This window comes from Micromesistius poutassou, assembly GCF_964030765.1.
Source record: "Micromesistius poutassou genome assembly, chromosome: 15".
Taxonomy (NCBI): Eukaryota; Metazoa; Chordata; class Actinopteri; order Gadiformes; family Gadidae; genus Micromesistius; species Micromesistius poutassou.
The window spans coordinates 3898196-3917203 of NC_140285.1; the positions used below are offsets into that span (position 1 = coordinate 3898196).

Here is a 19008-nt window from a genome sequence, read left to right on the forward strand (position 1 = left end):
TAAATTCAATATATTTAATGCTTTTGCAATCTCTTAATCTCTTGATATGAAAAATTAAAATTAAAAAGGTTACAATAAAAAAATGTAACATACAATTATTTGATGCTGTTATGTACAGAATATAGGAGTTCATAATTAATAATTTAAACAGAATAATAATATTCTAGATGTTCTTTCAAATTGGGATTTGTAGTCAAATTTAAGTGGAAATATTTGTGTGTGTGTGTGTGTGTGTGTACTTTTATTTATTTTTTGCAAGGCGGAACTATTAGATCTTGGAAGATGCAAGGCGGAATAACTTTCCGGAAGGACTCAGTTGTTGCCTACAATTTATGGTATTGAAACTGCACTGGTGAGTGTGCTTTCTTTATTAAATCAGCTAATATGTCACTCGTGCATCAAATTATAACTGGATAACTATATGATAGGCTATACCCTCCTGTACTTACGCTACACATTAGATGCGATTTATAAAATATCAATTCCGATCGACACATAGCTAGCTCTTTTTGCGTTAGCATAAATGAACTGCATCGCGTTAACCACACTGGTCACTTGTGATAGCAGCTTAGCAAGTGGCTAATGACAGCTCATGTCAACTTTTTTAAAGGTGTCTCGCGTATCAATGTTATTTGTTTTGTCTTCTGGGCTAAGCCTTTATTGATTTCTACAGCTGTCCTCTTCAGATAATCTAGATACAAGGCTTTTCCAAAAGGTTGTTTATGCTGCTAGCTGCTAACACAACAGATAAGGCTATTTAGAGCAGACAGCCTGACGTCATGTTTCTACTGCTAAAATAGTGACCAGCCATAGATCACTACACTAACCCTAACCAGGCTCTGTTCAAAATATGATCGACCCCAATCGATGATCCATTGATAAGGCAAAACGCTTTACCACCGTTAACATATTAGATGAATGTGATGATCGTCGTTTATTCTGTTCGCTGTTTCCGATCATAAGACCTGTCTGTTGAAGTGTCATAGACTTCCTCTTTAGGTTTCTGTTTTTCATCAACATTTCAAAAATTTCTATAGGGATTGGATAGTGTGTATATACATTCTGTAGTATATGTAAAAATATATATTTTTTTGCCAATTGTTTTATTGTACAGTGTAACATAATTATTGTAACAAATATTGTAACAGTAGTTAGCAGCAGTTTATTTCCTGCACCTAAGGGAAAAGTAGCTATTTTCATGACACCTACTGCCCATGACGTATAACTATATTCTATATTTAACAGATTTCAGTTTTATCAGACCTGTTTTATCTTACCTCCTTACTAGGTGGAGGGATGAGTTTATTCCCTGCGATTGGCACAGAGCTGCCAGATGCAGCCAATGGGGTGGCCGCACCTGTCTCCACACAAACATTCAACGAGAATGGCCCCCACAGCCACACCCAGGCTCCCCTGAGATACGGAGGGGGCAGAGTACCTCATCCTGGGCACAGAGTGGAGGAGGAAGAGGAAGGGTCTCTCGGAGAGATTCACCTCCATTCTGAGCCTGGCCAACGTTCAACAACCCACAGTACGGACTCCAAAAAGCATGTGAAGTCGTCGCACAAGTCACGTGCTTCCAAAGCCTCCCTTGCCGCCGCCATGCACACAACAGATGCAGGACGACGCACAGAGCCTTCGAAGGCCCGGCACACCCCTGAGCCCCCTGGTGCAGCTCTGCGATGGGTCCCAGTCAGTGCAGAAGAGACACACTCCCTGGGAGACGACGGGGAGATGGAGAAACAAGACGGGGAGGAGGATGAGAAGGAGAGACAGTGGGTGGGTCAGCACGCAGAACCTGGTGAAGAACTGGGAGTGAGTAGCATCTTCATTTATGATAGTCTTTGTAGATGGTAGTAGCTGTATTATTTGCTAACCCTATCCCCTGAGAACCCTGAGTGTGCAGAATACACTCCAAAAATGAATGTTGAATCTTCTGTGTGCATGGGACTTCGATATAGGCAAGCAAAGCTATCTACTTGGTTACCCCATATTATCCTTATTATGAGAGGTGAAGAATGGTCCGTATCTCATGGACAGCAAGCCAGTCCACTGCTGTGTAGAATCAGATACTTTCAAATGTGTTAATATAAAACCTATGATGGATTCCTCCTCAGGCTAATTCCCAGGGCAACTATGAAGAGTTATAATATGAGGCAGCTGGTGGTGTTTTTCTAATCTCTCTCTCTCTCTCTCTCTCTCTCTCTCTCTCTCTCTCTCTCTCTCTCTCTCTCTCTCTCTCTCTCTCTCTCTCTCTCTCTCTCTCTCTCTCTCTCTCTCCCACCCTCTCAGTCCACACGGCGCTACTCCTCCTCGGCCCCGGGGACCAGCTCCTGCTGCTCCTCCACCCCCCCGCCGCCGCTCCTCCCCCCGGAGGAGAGCCCCTGCCCGCCCCACGTCATGGCCCAGGTGCGTGTGCGCAACGTGCCCGAGCGTGAGCGCATCGTGAGGGGCATGCAGGACAGCAAGAGCCTGGACGAGATCAGCCAGGCTTGTGGAGGTAGGGATGTACATGTGGTGGGTGTGTGGTTCCCCAACGGCAAAACCTGGGAGCTGTGGATAGAATAGTATGTGTAGAATTGTTTTACCGGCCCAAATGGTAACATCGATCTGCCACCTGGCTTGTAGCAGGTGTTCATTCTGGACCCTGTCTATGTATATTTGACGATCGAAAAAACATACATTCTTAGCATGGGTGACTCCAGCGCGAATCAAACCCCTACAATATGGCAGTGCATGCATTCTCTGAGCTTGACATACCATGATCTTAAAAAATCTGGTGTTGAACCAATAGAAAGCAGATAATACATCTGTTGTGTCACCATTTAGAACTGCCCCGGTTTAGAACTGCCTCAATGAAAGCTGCAGTTGTGGTTTACTCTGGTCTCCATTTAGTTAATTATTGGATCCAAATTATAACATTTGGCTATTTGATCCAACCTGCCTCCGGTCAGTCACATTGAAAGCTGCCCATATGAAACCAATTATTCAAATGTTTTTGTATTGGTTTTCATCATTCATGTTAGGTGAGTGTATTGTAGGGCACATGATTCTCTGAGGTTTGAATGAGGGGTTTGGGGGTGTCATACAGGGGGTCTGGGCTCCCGGGGCGGCGGCCGGGGGGGCCAGTCTGAGGGCCGCAGGGCCACCATCTCCTCAGCCTTGGAGCTGGAGGGCACGGTCAGCCATGACGGAGACCTGACCCACTTCATCACCAAGAACCTGGAGCAGAAGATCAAGCTGAGCTCCAAGCCCAGCCTGGACTGTAGCGACTGTGAGTCAATAAGACATGCATTGCCTTATTGAGCAAAAACATTACATTTGTGTGGCTCTTTTGTGAATGAATGCGTTACCTATCCAAATCCTGAATGGGCCGAAGCATTAGGATGTGTACAACCATGTCAGATATAACGGTTGAAATAGTATGCCTGTCTGTTGCTTAGACTTCGAAAAAGCAGTTCTGTACATCGTAGGCTATGATTGGCTATGAGCATTGAAAACTAGTATTGTTTTCTATTTCCAGGTATTTCTCTCCCAAACTTTAACCCTCTTTTCTGTGCTTTGTGAGAATGATGGTCAGTTGTGCCAGAGAGAGAGAGAGAGAGAGAGAGAATGTGTGAGCACTTCTGATTGGCTGGCTAAGACTCTGACATCACGTCAAACCTTCTCTGTTCAGCCGACTGCTCGGGTCCAATCCACCGGAGCCGCGGGTTGGCACGGAGACCGGCGGACATCCCGCCCATCGACCCCGCCGTCCTATTGGACCTCGAGAGACACACCCAAGAAGTGGCTCACAGTGTTGAGCTGATGATGCGCGGCCTCAACGGAGCCATCCAAAATGTGAGCGAGACACACACAGACACGCAGACACACAGACAGACAGAGTCTCTGAGACCCTTCCCTCTCCTTCCAGATGACTGCGCTCAGTGTGGGCTACATCCAGACCTACAGGGACTCCGTGGACAGCCTGGGAGAGTCTGTGGACATGAGCATCAAGGTACTGTGAGCCTGCTAGCCTGGAGAATAACCTGCCTTGTTTGCCTGCCTTGTCTGCTAGTATGCCTGTTGTTCTGGATGCTAGCGTGACTGCTGAAGCTAGTTGCTAGCCTGACTGCTGATGCTAGTTGCTAGTATGCCTATTATTCCGGAGGATGGACTTACTGCTGATACTAGTTGCTAGTCTTGACTGCTAGTTTGCCTGCTATTCTTCTTGCTAGCCTGCTCTGCTCGCTGGTCTGGCTGCTAGCCGGCCTTTTAGCCCCGCTTGTTAGCCTGCCTGTTAGCCTGTGTGCTTGCCTGCCTATTAGCCTGCCTGCTAGCCTGCCTGCTAGCCCTCTTGTTGCACTGCAGTGGCAGCCAGAGATCACCATAATAGTATAAAAATAGAAATAATAAGCACACTAATAGCCACACTTATCCTTAAAAAGCACATTTCACTCACTCATAAGCACTATTATTTATCAAAAGAATGTTTGCTGTGCCAAGTCGCTCGGGGGAATCGATTTTATTGTTCCTGTACTTCGAGTAGTTCCCTATAGAAACTGGAACGTGGTTTGTAGCTTCTCCAATTCTGAATGCATGTTTTGCAATGCATGAATGCATTGTTCTCTGCCTCACTTTGCCTTGGATAAGTTTGGGTATAAAGGATATAAGTCTGACTCTTTGATGCACAGAGCCCTTTGGAGGGTTTGACTCTTTTACTTGTTTTCCCTTCCCTTCAGGTGAACTGTTTAATTGATCCACCAATATTGATCATCAAGCCTTGATAAATGTTGGCATCAACCCAATGTATACCATCGCCATGATAGTACCATGCCATTGTCCTCTATGTGGCCTCAGCAACATTATATGCAGCAGCAGCAGTAAATAACCATTTGACATTGAGGCGTTTGTTTAATTGCCTCTGGTGTCCTTTCCCTCTCTCACCCTCTCTCACCCTCGCTCTCCCTCTCCCCTCCTCCTCTCTTAGGGAATGTACACCTTGATGGCGCGCTGTGAGGAGCTGGATCGCTCCATGAAGCCCATACACACCCTGGCCACTCAGATACACGACATCAAGCGCACCCTGGATGCCCTGGAGGCCATCTGCAAGTAACCCCGCCCACCCCACCAAGGTCATCCAAAAGCCAGCTGCTAAGATTTATAAATCGAGCTCACCCGGAGCGCGCTAGAGACAAGAACAGTACAAAGTGGGAAACTCACAGGCAACAAAAAAAAAATACATTAGTTTACATTTATGACTGACCCTGCCCCTGCCTCTGCGACACCTGCTACAACTACAAAGCAAGCACTCCTCAGTGGCTCCGTCGTGAATAGGGATGCTTTGGGACTCATGGAATCCCTATTGCCAGGATCAGCACACAATCAAATGCTAATCCTGTACTCCGGCACACCACACGGCCACCGCAGACAGGAACTTTTAACCCGGGTGATCTATCGTCGTCATGGAAACCTAGAAAACGCCACTTGATCTGTCATTGAACCTGTCTGACCACTGTTTCTAGGCTAGAGCTGTATGTTCCAAAAACAGAACCGTAATCATAATCACACAAACACACACACACACACTCAAACATACGCATGTATTAAACACATTCACAGGTATATATAACACATACGCACAGACATACAGTAACACACCGTCCAGCCCACATAGTTCAGATTGCACTAACCTCTGCTCTCCTGAGGGGGGCAGGCTTTCCCTGTCTGTTTCCCGACCAGACGCAGACAGACTCCAGAAGTCTGAGGCACGATTTGCACTGCAGCAGAAGGGGTTTTTATTTGAATGGTACGCGACCGCTATGGAAAGCGTTACATCCATTTTATGCCTTTATTATTTCCACACAGGGGATTGTTTGTATGGTATTAATGCTTTGTAAAGACTGTAGGTTCAATGGTCGCACTCTCCGTCTCATTCATGACCAGGAAACGGGCCCTATAGACCATCAAATTCAACAAAGTCCCCACTGGTAGCATTAGTTGAATGAAGAGCCGGGGACGTTGATTTGCATTGCTCAAAGGCACACGGGTGGTAGGTCAATTTTTCGTTTTAATAGCGTTTTAGCTGATGGTCTTTGAGTGAGTAATGGGTCACTTACAGTCTAGCATCTGCCACCTGTCAGGAGTTAAAGATCTGGTTCGGCTGAGCAGGAGTCAGTCCCGTAGTGAAGTCCACATCTGTACGCACATCTGTGTGTCTGATGCCACACATCCCCAGTGTCGTGATGGGCTCTTAACCGTCGTCTTGGATAGCACCACCACTGCTTTACTCGGCTTTTCCAAAAGATGCATAATTCACGAATCACGTGTTACCATTAATATTAAGATGAGTCCTCTAATTTCTTAAAGTCCCGATGTGTTATTCGTTATTTATTCTTCACTTCTGACAGTTCGCTACAGTTTATATTGTTCATATTTATATGAAATAGAAGAAAATAAGGAGTATGATAATATATTTTTTTCTTTGTTAAATCCCCAAACATGTCAATATACTTTTTCTTTGCGTCTTTTTCATTTTCCAATGGAATACACCAACTATGTGTCCAGTCACGGGGAATACCATATCAATAATATAAATATATATTGATCATCTTGACTCGCCAAAGTCTTGCTGGTCCTTAGATACAGGGAGTTGGAGTTCTTGTTGATCTCAAAGACGACCCTTTCCTCTTAAGTTGTGGTCGTTCGGCCATCTTGTTCATGGTGTGGCAGACACACCATTTTAAATGATAAGTGACCGAGTCCCTTTTGTCACTGCACTGGCAGAGAGCTTTGAATGAGGTCCTGGTGGTCCTTGCTCTCCAATTCTTCTTCTCATCGTACCCCTGGTCCGTACCTAACACTGTTTACAGAAGGCCATTGACACGTGCACACAGCGCGGTGATGTCATCGTTTGAAGTGTCATTGCTAAAATGCAAAAAAAAAAAAATCACAACCTGTTTTATGCAAAGCAAAACGGAGGATTTGTGACTTGCAATGATTCAGAAATGTTACCTACGCCTTTTTCTACCATAAAGTCATACAGAACAGAGAAGGGCACTTTTTCTTTACAAAAGAATCGGGGGGGGGGGGAGCCACTAGTTGTTGGATGTCAGTCCATTGTATAACATCAGCCCATTATACGTGCAGACAGATCACTGGGCTTTGAGGCAAGTGTGAACCTCTCTCACGTACTCTGCGGCTAGCTCCGGCTCCATCTATCAGTGGTGAAGAACTTGGGGAAATGGGACACCTTCAGTGTGAACCGACTGGGCGAGAGGAGGGCCCGGCGTGTTGGGGGCGAGGGTGTGTGGTTGTGTGAACCGCTAAGGTCTTATTAACCCGTCTCCTTAGGCCACCCCACTGCCTGCTGAATGTCAGCTTCCAGGGGAGCGATCCAGCTTGTGTGTGCGTAATGCTTCTGAATCGCCAGGCCGTGCCGATGTACCGCTGTTGCGTCGCTCGCGGCCCTGCCTCTCCTTAAATCTTTACCGTTGACTTAATTCCCGGCCTGTATTGGAAACGACCTGTCGATGAATGTCGCTGCGTCTTGACAGCCTCTGGTGACCGACAGCGATTTCCAGGCAGGCAGAGTTGGTGGATTTTAACGTTCCAAAGCAGCATGTTTTAGCAAAGGGGGGAGATTTGAAACTAAATGGCATCTTTTTTTTTTTGTTTGTAATATATTTAAATAGATGATTAATATTATGTTGGCCCAATCTGTGTACATATGATCTTACTGTAACTAAAGAAAAAAATTTTGATTTAGCTACCCTTTGTCTTGAGTGTATATTTTAATGAAAAAATGAGAAATAAATTTACACGCTGAAAGATGCAAGTGTCTGTTTGTTTGTACCTTGTGTAACTAGAAACGCTGTAAACACAAATATTGGACAAAAATGTTATGAGTTATTATAATGTTTACATTTTGAAAGTACATTTTGATCTTTTCTGAGCCTGTTGTACCCGTCGTGGCCTGTACTGTCGCCAGAGGGCGCCAGTGAGCCGTTCTTACACATGAAGTTATCTTCTCTCTTCCGTGCCGTTCAGATCATTCCAGAGTCTGAAAACTTTTTCGTAAGAAGCTACAACACGGATCCTTTTTTGTCGTCTATAGTGTGCAAGTCATTATACATTTGATCATTCATCCGTATTCTCAATATTTTTTATGAATGATACCCCCACACACACACCTGACCAGCCCGCTCCGCTGTTGACGCTAGCACACGCTAAATCATGGACACGCAGGTCAATGTCCGAGCACTTAAGTGTGAATGAAGCCTGGGTACTAGAGCCGTGCTGGCCTAGAACAGTGTGTGCTCTCTTTACACATTAGCTAAAGCACACTTGTGGCGTTGAGCCACAATGCGCTCTTTAGTTCTCAGAATACCGGCCTGAAAGGTGTAAGGACGTAAGCACGGGATCCGGTCGAGCCTCCGTCAACATGTCTTCTATTCACTTTAGCGGATGACTATCCAAAGTGAATTCAGATACAAGTCAGTAAGCAGAAAGTAAGGCGGGGGGGTCTTGCTCCAGGATGCCTGCTACAGCATGGTGCCTGATGGATTTAATCCAGGGCCTTTCGGCTGGGAGTCAACCATGCGAATGTTGGTTGGTTTATGTTAATGTTTTACAAAGCTTAATAGAGAGGAAGAAATCCCCTTTCCTAAACCCGAGCTCTTCTCCCACAGGGTGCAGCCACCGCCATCAATAGCCCTGCACATTGTTGAGTGTGGAATTATGCATAGGTGTGTTTTGTTATTTATAATTAAAGAGGCTCCTATCCCTTCCTGAAAAGGTTACGAATGATTCACGGTTACTAATAAATACAAAAGGCACTGCAGTGTTGGTTTTTTAATGGATTTTTAATTTGATATTGATTAATCCATCAAGGAGAAAATGGTATTTTTAAGCGCCGCTTGGCGTGTATATCATAGCTAGCTAGTGCAGCCGGCATGTGGATGGTCTGCATTAACTTGTGGGAATAAACCGACCCTCTCACTGCCGCCAACCTGTCCCTGGTATTCTCCGGTGAGATCCGAGTGCTGTTTATTGATGGAACAGGGGGGGAACAGGGGCGTTTCAGGGCCTTCGGGCCATGCTTCCTCGGTGCCAGTGGTGGGGAAAGCTTGGGGGGTAGAAAGGCTATCTGAGTTACAAGCTCTTCCTCCTTCCCATAAACAACTGGGGAAGATGAGTCTTGTCACTCTCCCTGGTCCACAGGGATGTCAAAGTGCACGGGTGAGAGTCTATCTACAATCTTTTTTTCCAAGGACACTTGAGCAGAATGGATGGTGGCCATCTGGTTCGCTTTAAGCATTAACTTAAGCCGTCTCTACTAACGTCACGTTTCTAATGGACCAGGAGTAGTTCCTCTGCCAGCAGCACCAGTAAGAGGGCTGTGATCTGGTAGCCTGGTTTTGTCCCATGGTCCGTTGCCGCTTCAGATGAAGGCGTCGGACTACCAGCCACAGACGTGCCGCTGTCTCCTGGTTCCCCCAGAGAGGAGTCCTTTACTGTCGAGGCTCCCACAGGGCCCTCCACATCCTCAGTCTTTTGTACTCCCCGGCCCACAATGGAAGCCCCATCCTTGGGAGACTCCTGGTCGGAGATGGCCTCCTCTGAAGTCTCGAACCACTGACACAGGAAGTCTTTCTTCCACATCTCCGCCGGGTCGGGTTCGTCCGGCGGGACTGTGGTGGTGTCTGGTTCCTCCGTGGCTGGGGCTTCATCCGGCTGGAGACGCGATGACAAGGGAAAAACAACGTATCAATTGTTGACCAAAGACATGACTTGAATGACGAAATAAGCATTTTTATTGTTTTTCGCAGACACCATTGGACCTGTTTGTGATTTAGTCAATGTAACACTTGAGTCAGGAGAATTTCAGTGTGAAACTTTAGATCTTTGAGAGAACCGCTCGTCTAGGTATGATCCCTGGCTCACCTTCTCCTCATCCTCCTCCTTCTCCTCCTTGTCCTCCTTCTCGGCGGTCGTGGGCATGTGGAGGTAAGCCGAGCTGTCTGGGTTCTGACGGATGCAGCGGCCCCGCCCCTGACACAGAGCGCTTGAACACAGTCTGGTCGCCGTGGTAACGTTGACGGAGTAAGGCCCCAGCACCTGACGAGTAAACTCGGCCAGGTCTCCGCACTCCCTCTGGTGAGACGGCGGACGAGCCGGGAAGAAAGGAAAGCGTACAGATAGGCGTGACACAGGATGATTCAATTGTTCAGGTGTTCCGCTCCCAGTAGAAAGGTACTGGGTTTGATCCCTATGTCCCCACTCCTAGCTGGAGGCACCCTCGCCCCTACCTGCTTCTTTTAAGACCCGTATCTCAATTAAATAAGTGACTTTGGATGGAAACCATCTGCTAGATTAGAAAAACGCGGAAACTGTAATAGAGAAACCGATTCGCACAATATCCCTAATAGACACACTATGAATGAAGGTGACGTACATTCCCACACATCTCTCCACCTGGAGGCTTTAACACGGGAAGACATCCTGGGCACTTTAGGGCCAGTAAAAACCGACACAAAGTGAAGGGAAGCATGAATGAACAGAGGGAGTGATGGAGAGGGAGGCATATGAGTGTTTTATGGAGTGGTGTAACGGTACCTACCTCTGTTTTAGTATCCTCCCTCTCCCAGATGACTACTCCTGCGGCTCCCAGTGCTGCGCTCTCTCCTATGGTGTGGAGCAGGTCAGCCTGCGCACAGAACAGTTGGTAGTTTAATCACGGAAACTTCTAGAGTTTCCCCGCAGCGGAAATCCAAACAAAAACCTCACCCTGTCTTGTCAAATCTTGCAATTTGTTTGGATGATTTTGCATGTAAAAAGTCTAGAAGTAAACAACCACTACTACTATTCTATGCGAAAGGACCAGGCCAGATGGTGCCAAATAGGACTGCTGACAAAGGCCTGACCTTAGCATCTTTGCTTTCCCTGCGCAAAATACATATAAAAAAGTATAAACTGTGGGTTGCTGACTCAAGCGTTTACCTTATCTCGGCATCTAAGCTTTCTCCCAATACTACAGAGTTGCTCTGTATTTCCCTCAGGGAAGCACCTCCGTGATGATGCAGACTGCGAGGCGGTCTTTAACGTTTACTACACGCCGAACAAGATGTAATAAAAAAATAAGTTGGGCTGACCCCCGCCCCGCCCAGATCGTAGGAAGTACATAAATCATGATGACATCGTCTGAGATTGTCTGGCCGGGAGCGGTCGCCTCGGCCGCGGGGGGAAAAAGACGAGTGACGCGTCGCACCAATAACGCGGAGACGACGCGCCGCGGTCGACCTTTATTAATCTCTCGCCCGGCCTGGAAGAGGCCTGCTGTTTCACTCTGATGTTTATACATCACATCACGTCTGCTCACGCCTTCCGCTCGCTCATCGCTGCCCCCGCGCCTACTCGCCCTGCCAGTCTATATATCCTCCTACGCACCATCCGTGTTCCTTAAGTCGCGGAGACAAGCAATCTGCTTCATGCTCCTCGATATATACGTGTGTGTGTGTGTGTGTGTGTGTGTGTGTGTGTGTGTGTGTGTGTGTGTGTGTGTGTGTGTGTGTGTGTGTGTGTGTGTGTGTGTGTGTGTGTGTGTGTGTGTGTGTGTGTGTGTGTGTGTGTGTGTGTATTAAGGCGCAAGAGAGTAGAGTGAACTAGGACGATGTATGTCTCACCTGTGACAGGAAGGTATTGGTTGAGGTGTATGTGCTCTTGACCAATGGGAACACGGGTAGATCGTAGGTGGTCCCGGACACGGAGGCCACTCTCAGCGCCTCTCTGATCTGATTGGACAGGAGAAGCCTGGCACCGGATGTTCCACCCTTCAAGCCAATCAGACAGATAATGAGACATTTTAATTACAAGACCAACCTTGATTTAATGGAATATGCTGAACATACATATTATGACATATCCTCAAAAGATGCTAGAATAACATTAGAATAAAAATTGAATAACATTTAAAGTCCTTGTACTAAAGTGACATGAAAAATCTGTGGTCTTGGCGGATAGGAGGTTTACTTTTGTTTGATGCAGCTTGATGTGCATTGATAATAGAAAATCAAATGAAAAAACGGTTACCTGTAATTTCTCCAGGGCGAGGAAGGGGTAGAGAGCGGAGCTTCGTTTCCATAGCCACTGCAGCTGGTCGTTCAGCTCCATCTCTGGGGCGGGGCATCCTCCAGTGTTGTTAGCAGGTGGCGCCTGGCTGGGCTCCAGAGTGTAACAGGTGGGGTACGGAGAAACCCCCCATAATGCTTTGGGGCGCAGCCGCCGTACCTCGCGGAGAGTCTCTGTGAGTATGGACCGGCCCGCTGCCTCGAAGTCCACCTGTGGGACATCATCAAGGTCCACCATGAGTACTAGGAGAGGCTGCTCTGCTTTTCATTTCAATTGCACCTAGTTTGTGTTAGTTTTCCTTATTGTCGAATCTCCATATCATTTCCTTTTCAATCATTCGGCCTTTTACTTATTATCTGCTTGTTTGTAGAAATGAAAATGATTACAAAATGTTTGATTGGTTAACAGCATGCAACGATTTTAAATCACATAGGCCTACAAGGTAATGGAGCGAATCCCTTGGAAACAAGTGGAACCATTCTATCCTCTCCTGGATAGAAGTCACTCCTCATTTTTCTCCTCACACTCAAGATCCCCCCTCCCTAAAGGCTTAGTTATGGTTCCACGTTGTCACAACGCAAGGGGGTTTACGGACCCATTATGTTCTTGCGGACCCTCCTTGTGTCGACCGCAAGGGCCTGACCGTGCGCCTCCCAGAAATTGTAACCTTGCGCTGAGGCGACGCAGCGGCAAGGGCTGTGATTGGTCCGCTAACGTAAACCCGTCGTCAACCCTACGCAGAACCAAAACAGCTTCACGACTGCGTCGGTGCGTCTGCGTGGTCATTGCGCTGTGTCTGCGTGGTCATTGCGCTGCGTCAACGTGGAACCATTACTAAGGCCTTGACACCGCCCGTCCTCCACCTCCCTCACCTGTGCCCACTTCTCCACCTCCACGGGGGTCCAGTCTGGGAAGAAGCTCTTGAGCAGGGCCCTGGAGGCCTCCAGATACAGCACCTGCTTCTCCCGGTTGCGGGCCCACTGGGGGGTCCACTCGGCCCAGCGCAGCACCCCCAGCCCCAGGTACCTCGGGGTGGGCAGCGCGGCTGCCAGGTCCTCCCCGGCCTTCTGGAGGTGGCTGTTGAGCTGCGCGTGCTGCGGGAGCCCCCCGTTCACGGGCGTGTCGCGGTCCAGGAAGTAGGGGTAGCTGCCCAGCGAGTCCTCATAGAACACGGCCACGCGGCCCTCGGGCTCCACGCCCAGGGGGGTCAGGTCCGGCCTCCCGGGGCAGGAGGTGTCCGGCACGCCCCAGAAGATGATGAAGGGCTGGCCGGAGAGGAGCGGCGGGCGGGCGGGTCGCGGGGGCGGCCCGGCGAGTCCCGGGTGGGGGGAGCCCAGGAGGAGGAGCAGGAGGAGGGGGAGGAGACGGGGGAGGAGTAAGGCGAAGGTCGGGAGCGGAACCCGCGGGGGGTTTGATGGGAACGTTCTGTCTGAGCCGAGGGAGGAGCCGGAGCGCTCCCTGCTCGGGTGGGGTCCAGGTTTTGAGTCTGTCCCCGGTCGTGGCTCCGACCACGCCATTGGATCAGCCAGCTGTCAGTCGTCACGCTCTCTGCCCTACCTCTCTGCCAATCATTTCCTAGGACACAAAACAAAAAAAAAAACGTTTTCCTTTTTGCGGCTTGTAAGTATCCTTACATATATATATATATATATATATATATATATATATATATATATATATATATATATATACACACACACACGCTGGAACATTGAATGCATATTGAGACACTTGTGTGTCTGGTATAAATACATTTATTTGGCAAAATTGTACGGTTTGTTACTTATGATTTATGGCCTGTGCCTTATGCAACGGATAGATAGCTGCATTACGCTTGCTCTGTTGATGCTAATGTAATGCTATTCATGTACAAATAGAAACAGTTTGTTATTCAGGTATTTTTTATTTACACTGTTGACTCTGCATTCAACACTTCATCAATAAATCATTTCTGAATCCATTTTTCAAGAACTGGTGCCTTTTCAAAGCTTTGATTTTATTTAGCAAAACCAACCACAAAGTACACAAGTTTGTATAGTTTATATAATTGTATAAATCTATAAAGATGAATTTGTATTAAACCTCCCTTTTCCTTCAATTAAGTGTGCATTTATAACAGCATAAACTTCTCAGTATTGATTTTCTCGTGACTTTTGCGACCTCTTTGTTCAGACTCCTGGCTCTGCACATCATCATCGTGTCCCGCTTAGAATAAAAACTGCAAAAAAAAACAACATTCCCCCGCATTTTCTCCACCCCATGTTAAATATTCTGGTTTACGTCCTTCCATATTGTACCAGCTGGCACTAGCAGACAACGTCAACTCTTCACTCACTCCACAGATAGACATCCAGCTGAACCTGCCTCTACCCAGCCACTTGCGACGTGGTGTCTTCCACACTTTATCACCCAACTTCTCCCCCTCACATTCCACCACCTCCACCACCACCACCACCACCATCACCACCACCCTGCGCACTGGGACGGATTAGGGAAAATCCTGCGATATGAATGCAGACATGGCTCCTGAATGGAGCCACCCCACCGTCCCTCCATTATGCAAATAGCTTCTTGCAGTGCATTGTTTAATCTTAACTTTAGCTTAACTTGGTGTCACCGTGACATTTACGGAGCTATTCCTCCCCGCGTTTCTACCCTGTGAGTCATGTCTTAATTTCTATTCTGCTCCGGGGAGACGGACTCAGGGATAGACAGGCCTGTGCGCGCACACACACACACACACAGGCACACACACACACACACACACGGGCACACACACGGGCACATGCACATGCCCCTCGCCATTTGAGACGACCACAGTGTGACTCAGTGAGGTGGCTAATTAGGGTAATGATGAATGAGGTCTAAGACGATGTCAGCAAAACAATTGGTCGCTTGCACACAGGCACACTCGCACACGCACGCACGTGCACATATGCATACATGCAGACACTCCTGCAGACACACACACACACACACACACACTATGGCATTAGATCCCTGACAAAATCATGGCTCTGGCTCACACACACGCAGTCACACACACAGACGGACACACACATACAGACAGGCACTCACTGGAGGGAGCTTGGGGTCGCTAGACAGGGGGGACAGACAGAATATTTAAAGAATACCCCACTTAATTGACTTTTTGGAAGGGTTCCTGACATTGATTGACATCGCTTTCGCTTGGACATTACTACTTGAACTTGATGAACGTGATTTCCCTCTAATTGGGTTGAATGTGTTTACGAGTGCAATCTGGATCTGATGGCCTGGTTGATATTTAATGGAACACACAAATGTTAATGAGCCCATCGAAAATCGAAACCGCTGAAAGTTGATGATGCAAAATAATTTATTTCCAAACAAGTGATTTGTACACAGAACTAATACTAACTAGCAAATGTGCAAGGAATTCAACCTGACGAGGGTGTCAGCAAACACAGAAATTAGATAATATTAAAATAAAATGGCTAAATGTCTGAATATATAAATACATGGCATGGATGGAGGATTCTAGATAAAAAGCTATCTGTAGTGTATAGCCAATGGTTGTGTGGTAGTTGCATTATAAATGTGCCTGATTTATGTGCGATGTCCCATTTTCAGCCCGGGCGTTTCAGGCCCATACCGGCCCACTTTTTTCAGGGGTGGAAGAATTTGAATAAGTGAACAGCGCAAAACTCTTACTATCCCCTTTTATTGTATATTGGATCAACATTTGGCAAATGAAAAATCCACCTCAAGGATCAGTTTATAAGCAAAAACTTACTTTAACTATAAATTATATTTAAAACACACAATGTTAACCCATTACATACACATCTTCCTCCAGTGCCCTTTTTTAAAAAAAAATCTGTCCCTTTCGGCCCCTCCTGGCTTTTTCCTGCCTTCCACAATCAACGACACTTGTCGCGTCTGTTCTCTACTTCTCTTCTGTTACAGCTCAAGAAAAGACGCAACATAGACCAAACCATCTCAAATAATACCGCCACTATTGTATAATCCATATTATATATACTGCGATGCTGGGGCTGAAATGTCAGATAAATGCAGAACGTCTACTTTAGGAGAAGATAAAATAATGGTCAAAGTCATTTTTTTTTCCACCCAAGCGGCCCAAATTACATTTGAAAGTGGTCCAACGGGAAACCTCCCGAACGTCCCGATGGCCACCCCGGGCCTGTGTCACAGCCAGGGTCAGCAAAACCTTAGCTTAGGGTTACGACGTGTTGTATAATGTGGGCCTGGAAAGCCCTTTGAGAACTGTGATTAAGGACTACAAATAAAGTAGACTTTACTTAAAGGTACGACAGCGGATTATTTGGACCTCTGTGTTTTGTTGTGATGCTGTTCCCCATATTTCTCCACCCTTTTTTCATCCGCACGCCACAGATAAATCACAAACGGGTACATTTCACCGCTAGCTGTCTTCTTCACTGTTCACATACAATCAATGTATCTCGCACTTTGAATGGCGACTGCTTTGGACGTTTTTGTGCATAAGCCTGGACACAAACACGGATGTAAACAAAGAAATACAAAAACGTTGGGAAAGGACTTGGAATGCTACTTTCAGCAGTGACTTCAGCCTGGTGAACAACATTGTGTAGGCACACAGTCGATTCAAACCACACCTTTTATGGAAACAAATCGCCGGAAAAATCACCCACTGCGTCTTTAACAAGAGCTGGGCGCGCGTGCGCCCGGAGTTGGAGGGAACGTGCACAGCACAGGTGGCGCCCAGAAAACCGTTTAGAACCACAGCCGTTGTAAACTCGCTACTAATCTACCGTTCACTCGATTTTCCCCATTTATTCCCGCGTGTAGCGGTGGTTGCAAGGACGAAGGTGTTGGGAGGGCAGCCGCCGGAGCGTACAGCGACGCAGGAACTCTCCCTTAGTGCGACAGGAAGCTAATTATTGTGCCAGTTAATAGGATTGATTAGAGGCGGCTGTCCGTCTGTTCTGATTGGTCCATATGGAGAACCAACTGCCAGTTACGAGAGGCTTCGCAGCGGAGCGTGGTGCCGGTGCGCCGCGCTGATAGACACTGTTTAACATGTGATTTATCTGAATCCGTCGCCCGTTCTGCACAGTGGTGGCTGTTACACAGGGAATTTAATGTCCATGTTGTGCCCTGTGTATTTGATGGCCTTTTGACTGGTAGTAATTACTTAACCACCATGAATTGAATCGTAATAAATCCAATGTTTTGCCAAGCTACAGGATTTAGAGAAACCCAAGGGAAGACAAAGAAATTGGTATAGTTAGCCTGGAATATATCTGAGTGACGTGACTCTAAACTCGAATTTCAATTTAGGGCACCACCATAGCCTGCCATCTAGTTAAGCCGAAGAGAGAATATTGTTCTTTCATTATTATTATTAATAGCATCTAAATTTAGAAACCAGCTGCTGCTATAAGCTGACTTCTCTAGTCACAATGCATCATGGGTAATTCTTTCTTTGTGTCATTTGTTCTTTGTGATCTGTGTGTACAGACCCTGAGTAGTTATTGGGTGCTTCTAAGGTTATTTGTGCCCATGAAATGTCTATCAATTAGGATTATGAATCCAGACTCACCACGCGCTTTGCTAATTTCTGACATAGCTGAACTATGAGCTACTACTCTGAATACATGCAATTTTGATTGACAGTCGAGCTACCATTTCAGGTCAGGATCTGTAATACAAAAGAATAAGACCTGACAGAGCGATGGGAGAGAGACTATGGGATCAAGGTAGAGAGATACTCTATATGCGATGGTGAGACTGACTTATAGAAAGAGGATTGTGCTATTATAATTGTACGCTATGAATTTGTTAGGATGGAAAATGATGAACACAAAGTCCTTCAGAAAAGAGGCACATGCACGGCAAATGATCTCTCTCCGTCTCGCTCTCTCCGTCTCTCCCTCTCCCGATCTTATTTTCTGGAAATAATCTTCAGATGTTTTTTTGAAGATCTTCAGTCCTATCGATTGGTCTGGGATGGGAGGGGTACATGCTGCAGTGTTTGTGTGTTTTAGTACTTTTAAGTAAAAGGGTAAGGGTTTATAGCTGGTAGATCGCAAGGCTAGAGCTTTGACCGCGGACACAGACAGGCATAATTGGATGAAAGCGCGGAACACATTTATTGATCAACCTCACATGAAAGTAGGATTAAAATGGGCCCAGAATATTATTGAACGGAGTGAGGCAAACTGACAAATACATTTGCGACACTGCGACCGCTATGGTTAAACAGGGTTACAGTCTAAGTGACTATATTCATTACCAGATTTGTGTCTGTGAATGAACTGTAATTGTGAAATATTAATACATTCAGTATATTTAGTGTAATCTGATAAGCAGCCTGTAATCTCCCACGCTGCGGTGTAGTAGTGAATGGTAAAAGGTGCTAATTGGCTTAACTGCTAGGACTAAGTCCCTGGTCTGTGTTTACAAGTCTGTCTGAAAAGAGGATGAGTTCAACGCCTACCACATCCTGTAGGTCAAAGGTCAACCATTTCAAAATGCCCTGACCCGATTGGAAATCTTAAGTTCGGCTAAATTGACATTTGAATGGAACAGAAACAGAGGGAAGGTGGATCCAGGTGGAAGATTGGAAGGTTTGAAGATGTTTACAATATCGATGGAAGTGATTTGTTGTATTTGCTTTTAAAAATTAGACAAAATAAAGTAACAAATTCTAATTCTGTTTTCATGGATGTAAAATGATAAACACAAACAATCACGTACATCACCGTATGTCGACCCATGGATTGATTCCAGTAAAAATGTAGAATATACGTAAGTGAAAATGATGCACTTTTCATTTGGTCCCTTGAAGGAGATCTGTTACCTCATTGGTCCATATTGGACCAATGGATAACGTAAATCCCTGACCCTTGAGAT

At 46.4% G+C, this 19008-nt stretch overlaps 2 protein-coding genes across 3 annotated transcripts; one reads left to right on the forward strand and one right to left on the reverse strand.

Moving 5' to 3' along the window:
• The first annotated feature begins 318 nt into the window (after window positions 1-318).
• borcs6 (BLOC-1 related complex subunit 6) lies at window positions 319-7809 on the forward strand. Of its 2 annotated transcripts, XM_084479319.1 has the most exons (7): window positions 319-352; window positions 1289-1815; window positions 2293-2500; window positions 3092-3274; window positions 3677-3840; window positions 3914-3997; window positions 4970-7809. In XM_084479319.1, exons 2-7 carry the CDS (start codon window positions 1297-1299, stop codon window positions 5093-5095), a joined length of 1284 nt encoding a protein of 427 aa, XP_084335445.1. In that variant the 5' UTR covers window positions 319-352; window positions 1289-1296; the 3' UTR covers window positions 5096-7809. The 2 variants fall into 2 exon arrangements, with proteins under 2 accessions (XP_084335445.1, XP_084335446.1); XM_084479320.1 differs by lacking the exon at window positions 3092-3274.
• A 1521-nt stretch (window positions 7810-9330) lies between these two features.
• LOC311359722 (hyaluronidase-1) lies at window positions 9331-13625 on the reverse strand (the record flags this gene model as incomplete). Its single annotated transcript, XM_084479772.1, has 6 exons — window positions 9331-9714; window positions 9925-10134; window positions 10601-10687; window positions 11664-11810; window positions 12070-12318; window positions 12981-13625. 6 exons carry the CDS (start codon window positions 13623-13625, stop codon window positions 9331-9333), a joined length of 1722 nt encoding a protein of 573 aa, XP_084335898.1.
• Window positions 13626-19008: the final 5383 nt, after the last annotated feature.